At 40.8% G+C, this 7,244-nt stretch overlaps 1 protein-coding gene across 1 annotated transcript in view; it reads right to left on the bottom strand.

The window, feature by feature from the left end:
• Selp (selectin P) overlaps positions 1–5,459 on the bottom strand; it is a 35,794-nt gene extending 30,335 nt beyond the window's left edge. Inside the window, exon 1 of the mRNA XM_031387596.1 lies at positions 5,351–5,459. Within this exon, the coding sequence (XP_031243456.1) occupies positions 5,351–5,353 (3 nt within the window). The 5' untranslated portion in view covers positions 5,354–5,459. The remainder of the gene's footprint in view (positions 1–5,350) is intronic.
• Positions 5,460–7,244: the final 1,785 nt, after the last annotated feature.

Below are 7,244 nucleotides of genomic sequence, written 5' to 3'. Positions count from 1 at the left end.
CCTCTCCTCTCCTCTCCTCTCCTTTCTTCCCCTCTTACTCTCTCAACCTCTCCTCCCATGGCCTGGTTCAATTTGGCTCCTTTCAAATGCATCTGGATGTATTCTTCTTTGTATTTACAATTAAAAATGTCCTCCTCAACCACACCTTGGAGCCATCATGTCCTCATTTTCATTTAAGGTGACACACTAGTGGGGACAATCAAGGGTGAGAGCTGTACACAAATGCCATGGTAAAGCAAATACTTAGTGGCTGACAACTCTCCTACAAACAAATGTGTGGATGAGTGCATGAAAGAATAATGGCCAGGAGATGCCTACCTGAAATGGGGAAATGTGTTAAGTTAGTAAATAATCATAATTTAGTACTTATGATAGCAATAGAGATTGCGTCTGAGTCAAAATGTTACAGACCATGAAAAAGAGCTAAAAAAAAAAAAAAGATTCTTATTTAATCTACTCCAGAAAGTAGCAGATTTATTGAGAGACATCTCTAGAAACCTAATATGGAACATGAACACTATAGATAATAAAAATATACTACCTGTGGATTCCTGTTAAATGAGATGTTAGCTGTTCTTACCACACCAAAAAAATAAATAAAAATGAGCAACTGTGTGAGATAGTGCATATAAATCTGCTTCGTATGGCAACTATTACCACCTGTATGTATCCCTGTTACATCACGCTGTACACTTCAAATATCCACAATAAAACTCATTTTTACAAATGAACTACGGATTTCTCTATACACATGAGTGAATAATGAAATTTGAAATAAACCAAATGAACCAATACAAATAAAGTAACAATGTAAGAGAGTGACTGGAAATAAGGCAGCTGTGTGCTAAATAAAAAAAATATCGGAGGAAATCGAATCTATATGCCTGAAAGTTTCCCTGATGCCTTTTGATACGAGAGAAACAAGAACATGATGGCTCACTGTCCTGCATTCCCAGATGAGCTTGACTGACTTAACTCCATGCAGATAGGATGTAGGAATAAGGGGGAAGTGGGGAGATGCAGGGATCTCCCATAGGTCACGGTATGCCTCAAGAACCCTAGAGGACACGAAATAGCAACAACTCTTTAAAAGAAAAGCAAGTTTCACTGTAACTTTCAGGTTTCTGTGTAACTCTGAAAAGCTCTGGCACTATAGGAAGTTCATACAACCAATGCAAATTCTTATAATCACACAGCAACATTGATCTGAGCCCCTTCACCTGCATCACTGTGGTGACCTGAACTCTTTCATCAAGTAGGAGCAGGGAGGAGGGACTAAGATTCTTTACCTTCTCTGAACACTTTACAACAACTTGTCATCAAATCCTAATGGCTCTACCTTCTGGTGAGAAATCTAGACAGTCTCCAAATTTTCACTTGAATTGTCACAAGGCTGGGTTAAATGCTATTATTTCTTTTCTGGAGCTGAGAAATCAGCTTCTGATTAGCCTCTTTTCCTGAAGATTATCTATTGCTAATTCTCTAAAATGCAATCAAGACAATTCTTTTACTCTTTCTTTCTTTCTTTTTTCTTTCTTTCTTTCTTTCTCTGTTTCTTTCTTTCTTTTTTTGTTTGTTTGTTTGTTTCTTTCTTTCTTTCTTGTAGTACTGGGATCAAACAGAGGGCTTTGTGAATTCTAGGCAAATATTGAACTATATCTCCAGCCAAGAATGGTATTTATAACAAAATAAGGTCATATTGCTTAATAGTTAAATGCCTTCAATGGTTCCTCATCTCTAAGCAACACATCCAAACTCTTTGAGATGCACCAATAAGACCCTTCAAAACATGTCTCTCTCCTGCTTGACATTTCTTTCCTGCTGCCTCTTCTCAACTACCTACATCCTTTTGATAACACCATAATAAGTTATAATAAGAGATGTTATAATTTCTGAAATGCATTGTATATTCCCTGTGTTTTTATGCCAAGAGTAGCCATGTGTGTCAGTCCAATTCCCTGAGTCCTTAATTTTCACCTTAAAGGAACTCTTCTATCAGGAACGCTTCCCTCTCCATACCAAACAACCACTCCCTAGTTATTGTTTCTGGGTTTTTCCCCCATTGGTTATTTCAACAATAACTAAGTTCCCTAAATACCTCAGGCACATTTCCAGGGAGAAGAGTTAAAATCATGAAAATAGACTCAGTTTCTATCCTCATAGAATGGACATGTGTCACAGCACTAAACAGTTATGAAAATGCAGGGCAGTAGTGCTCAGGGAAGAATTAAAATAGGACTATGTGACCGACTGATAGGTGAGTTATGACAGACGGGGACTTCAAGGCAGGGCTCTGCAGGAAGGTGACATTCAATCCAACAGCAGAATGATCAAGGAAAACTGTCAAGTGAGAAACAGAGAGAACACAGAACAAGTGTAATGCCAAACAATGTAAAGGAAGAAATGAGCTAGAGCAGACAGTGTAAATGGCAGATGGTTTTGACTGGAAAGGAGTTGATAGATAAAGCTAGCGCCTGGGAGCCAAAACAAGGGATGAGATCTTATTCTGAGTGTGGGAAGAGGTCAGTGGGCAACTTTAAAAGAAGTATGATGTGGTCTGACTGATATTGAAAATAGGGACTCTGGAGATTATTGAAAAAGTAGCTTGGGGACAGGTCTTCTATCAAATGCCAGTCAGCAACAAGGGAGCCACCTTCAGGGCCCGGAATAGAGCAGACCAATGAAAAGATGCATCTAGTAGTGCTGTTGTTGAGTAGGGACAAGAAGCATGGGCTACAAAAAGCAGAGCTTGTTAACCATGGTCCTGATGAAAGTTAAAGAAGAACTGATGTGCTGGTAAGAACACAAGGAGAACAGGAAGAAGATAAGAGCATCAGGGATGAAAAGCCATGACCATGGCATGTATCACAAGGCATTGCAACATTGTAACAGTTCCAATCCTCCTGCCTCGGAGTTTCTGGATGGCAGTGGTAGAGGGGCAAGATCCTAGTCGTTACCCCGAAAAATAATATAGAGAAAACAACTTGTCTCTAAGTCAAGTAGATTTCAAATAAACATCAGACGAGTCCCATGATCTGAACACTCAGAATCTAAGCAGATATTTAAGTTAGATTAGTCATGACATTATGTTAGATGAAATAGTAGCATTAAAATAAAACACATTTTTAAAAAGACTACAAGATCTTAGCTGAGTTACAACCCTAAATTTTCTTTGCATTCAGCATTGTAAAGCATCTGACTTGCTTTTCCAGCAGAGAAGTTAGACAAGGTAATGGCTGTCATAAAATCAGCCTCCCCAGGGGCTTCAGTACTGCCTCCTGTGTCAGAACTCACTTTGTTTTTTTGTTTGTTTCTGTGTGTGTGTGACTTGTCTCATAGTCTTCTCTATACAGAGCTCTAAAGATGCACACTCTAAGAGCTGATTGCCAGCCTAGAACAACATGGAGCAGATAAAACAGAAGGAACAGTAGAAACTGGACGGCAGAGCCTGAAGTGGTTGAAACTTTACATGAAGTGATCCTGCGCTACTCCTTGGCCTGCTAAAGCCTTGACAGGACAATGTAACTCTAAATCCCGGCAGGAGCCAGTCCCTGTGAGCTGGTTGAAAATGCTACACGATACACCTTAACTTCACTCTCTTAGGCCCTAAGTGAAGTGACTGTCTAAATATGAAGCAGATTTCACACAGAGAGACTGAGGTTCCTGAATCCTAAGAGCCAAATATGCTTAGAGAAGAAGTCTGTATGTGAATTATTATAATCACTCCCAGGGCTGGATCCTTAACACTACATTGCAGAGCCCCAGCCTACTGTCAAGGTAGAACCGAGGAGCACCAAAGTATAACACAAAGAAGAGAGATCTTAAGGGCCTTCAGGAATCCACCCAGAAGCCCAGGAACCTTCTTAGAGTTGTCTATAAAGGCCAGTTTATGTGGATATTCGTATTTTCATCTAGGGACAGGAACTGTAGCTTTATCAGAATTCTGAACAATGCCACCACCCATGCCACCATGTCGTTGAAATAGAAGAGGATGCCAAAAAGAATAGAAGGAAGAGATTGATGGCTCATTATTGATGACTCACTTACGTCAACCGATTCAGAAGAACGACATGCTAAAAGATGTTTATCCCATTCTCTGCCATGGTGATTGAAATAGTGAAGGCTCAAATGTCATCCTTGTGTCTCTATTTGACTACACTCACACACACACACACACACACACACACACACACACACACACACACACTGATGCAGGGTGATCTCCACCTTTTAAGTATTGGAAAGATGTGTTGCATAAAGAGGGAGAGGAGGGATAAAATCGTGAAGCAAGCATGACTTTCTTCTGCAGGGCTGTATAAAGATGTCTAAAAATTGATCCAGATCTGCTACTTCCTTAAGTACAGACTAGAAGATCTTGGATTCTGAGACTGTGTGAGACACTCCAAGCACACTGAAAATACACATGGCAGTACCCCAACTATACATGTTTTATGTAACATATATACCGAGTTCAAAATACCTGGATATCTTAGGATCTCCCCTCAACCCCTCACCTCACTACACCTCTGGAGTTTTCTCTTTCTCTAAAACAGTAGCTAGAATTTGCTAATCATTTACACACCAGCCTCAGATATAAGTGCTCTTCAGTGCAATCTTATTTAATCTTTACTATGATGTTGTATAAGAATATTATTACATTCATTTGCACATGGAAAAACTGGGTTAGCAACACTAAAGATAGAAATTTAGATCAGAACCATGTGGATATTCTAGATTGGTCCTAGAAAACTTAGAGAAGAGTTAGGAAGGCTGAGAATTAGAAGCTGTTCCATTGTAGATATGCCCTAAGGCCCTTTCTTGGCCTTCCATTTATCCCAGAGAGAAAGCCAGACTTAGCAAAGAGGTGACAGCCTTGCCAAGATCAACTCCAAGGAGTTCCTGCAGTAGAAAAGCAGCCGCTGTGTAGCCGAGAATGACAGCAACATCAAGTCTTAACGAGCAGGTAGCCATTGCTTAAGTGCCTGCCCTCTGTAAGCCACAACGGTTCTATTTGCAAAATGGAAATTATCCAAACTTATAAGAATGTTGAGAGAATCAAAACGATCAGCCAGCTTTTAAAAATGCTTGCAAACGGAGCATGATGATTCGTACCTACAAGCCCAGGCTACCCGGGAAGCTGAGGCAGGAGGCTAGTGAGTTTAATGAGTCAAGGTAACAAGACCTCATTTCAAAAAGAGAGAAAAAAAAAAGCATTCAAACTCTACCAAGGCTACTCAACATAACACCCAATGGCTATTGCTGTTCCTCACTCTCCGAACCTTTCTTCTGTCTGCTTCAGACACGAGCACTTCAACCCCTCTACTTCCCATACAGAGAAAAGTGAACTCACCATGTCCTCTCCAACTCGTCTGGCTTTCTTCCCTCTGGCCAAGCCACACTTTTTATACGTTCGGTGTCAGGCTGCCTCACAAAACAACTTCCTATTCGCTTTCCAGAAACTTATCGTGGCCTTTCCCCTAAAGTTAGAACGTTGATACCGCAGAAGTAGAGCTGGAAGCTTGGAAGGAGCTGCTGCCAGGGGGGGCAGCAGGTCAATCCTTCCCCAGGAGAGCAGAGTTGGCAGCTTGGAAGGAGCTGCTGCCAGGGGGGGCAGCAGGTCAATCCTTCCACAGGAGACTGTCTGGAGACAGGCGCAGGTGTGAATCATGCCTGGACATCCCAGACTGAGCAAGGCAGGAACAGGACCCATGCACCCAGGGGTCAGGTTTCCTTTGATTATGACATGAGTTCCAATCTAAGGTCGTAAGGTTTGGAAGGCTTACTTTGTTACTTGTCACAAATTCCCAGTGTAAATTCCAGTTAATGGGAAATGCCAGAGAATGTTTAAGATTCCAGTAGACTTCTGAGGGGACAAAGCAAAAAATAGAAGCCAAAAAAAAAAAAAAAAAAGAAAAAGAAAAAGAAAAAGAAAAAAAGAAAAAAAACTCAAGGCAGGTAGAAAAGGGAAAATCCAGGGAGAGTTTCTGACACTTGGGACAAATGGAAACGGTTTTGAAGTGACAAATGGAACAGGCATGGGTTGAGAACTCTGTCTCTCATGTCAAAAGAGGAAGAATAGAAAGGTGTGGTGGCACCTGCCTATACTCTCAGAAGTTGGGAGATGGATAAAAGAGGGTTCTGAGTTCTAGGTGAGAATGGGCTAGATAAGCAGACCCTCCCTCTACAAAAACCAGGAAGGGATAGTGTTTCTTTTCTCACGGAGTGTGTGGCATGTGGAGCCAAGCATTCTGTTAGTGCAATAGTTAGGATTTGGTTCATACATTTAAACTTCTTGAGACCTATTCTTATTCCATTTGTAGACATTGATTGGACTAGTAATTTAATTAATTAAAAACTAAATTAATTAGGTTCTCTACACTAGTTTCTCAACTGCAAATTAGGATGAAACCAATGTGTCTTACATCACAGAGTTTTGTGAAATTACATAGATTGATACAAGGAGAGGGGTGGAAATAATAGCAGACACATAGTAAGTGCTCCAAAAATGTCGCTAATCATGGCTACAGGTAGGTGGGTAGTAGAAGAAAAAAAGCTAAATGTTTTGTATCAAGTTGGAAAAAAAAAATCCTCACAATATATCCTTCTAGAATTCTACTTAATAGTGTTGGGCATTTTCTTTTTTACTCTCTCTACTATTGTTATAGTTTCTGCACAGACAGCTCAAGGATAGGTTCAAAATTGGGGGCAAAGGATAGGATCTGGAAAAACCTCAAAAGGTAAACATGAATTAAGGAATGTGTGTGAAGCTCTGCTTCTCCTGCCCTGGGATTTAGGACCAAGGCAAAGAGCCAAACACATGTTGTTTAAAGAGGTGGTCATAAAGAATGGTCACAGAGGAATAATGGAAGCTGATTGAGAAAAAGAATGGGGAACTCTGAGGTTGCATGATACAGGGATTTAGAGTCCACACCCGCCAGACTGCCTGGCTCCCTTGATGGCCAGCTGTATGAGGTAAGTAAGTTACTGACTTGTTCGTGACTCAGTCTCCTCAGCCATTTGAACAACATGATAACAGAATAACAGCCCCCAAGCACTGAATGTTAGGGCAATTATATACACTTAGTGTTTAGAATAATAACGTGCAGAGCGCTGAGGGCGTTGTGGGCAGTGCTAACTTGCACTCATCGCTCCATTAAAAGAAGACTTTCAGTCAGGCACCAGGGAGGATGCTCTGTCTAATAACAGATTCTTACTGCGAGTGTGGCCATTTGCTACTGAAAATG

This window comes from Mastomys coucha, unplaced genomic scaffold (assembly GCF_008632895.1).
Source record: "Mastomys coucha isolate ucsf_1 unplaced genomic scaffold, UCSF_Mcou_1 pScaffold1, whole genome shotgun sequence".
In the NCBI taxonomy this organism is placed as follows: domain Eukaryota; kingdom Metazoa; phylum Chordata; class Mammalia; order Rodentia; family Muridae; genus Mastomys; species Mastomys coucha.
Note: the sequence above shows the minus strand (reverse complement) of the source record. Positions and strands in the feature narration are given on the sequence as shown.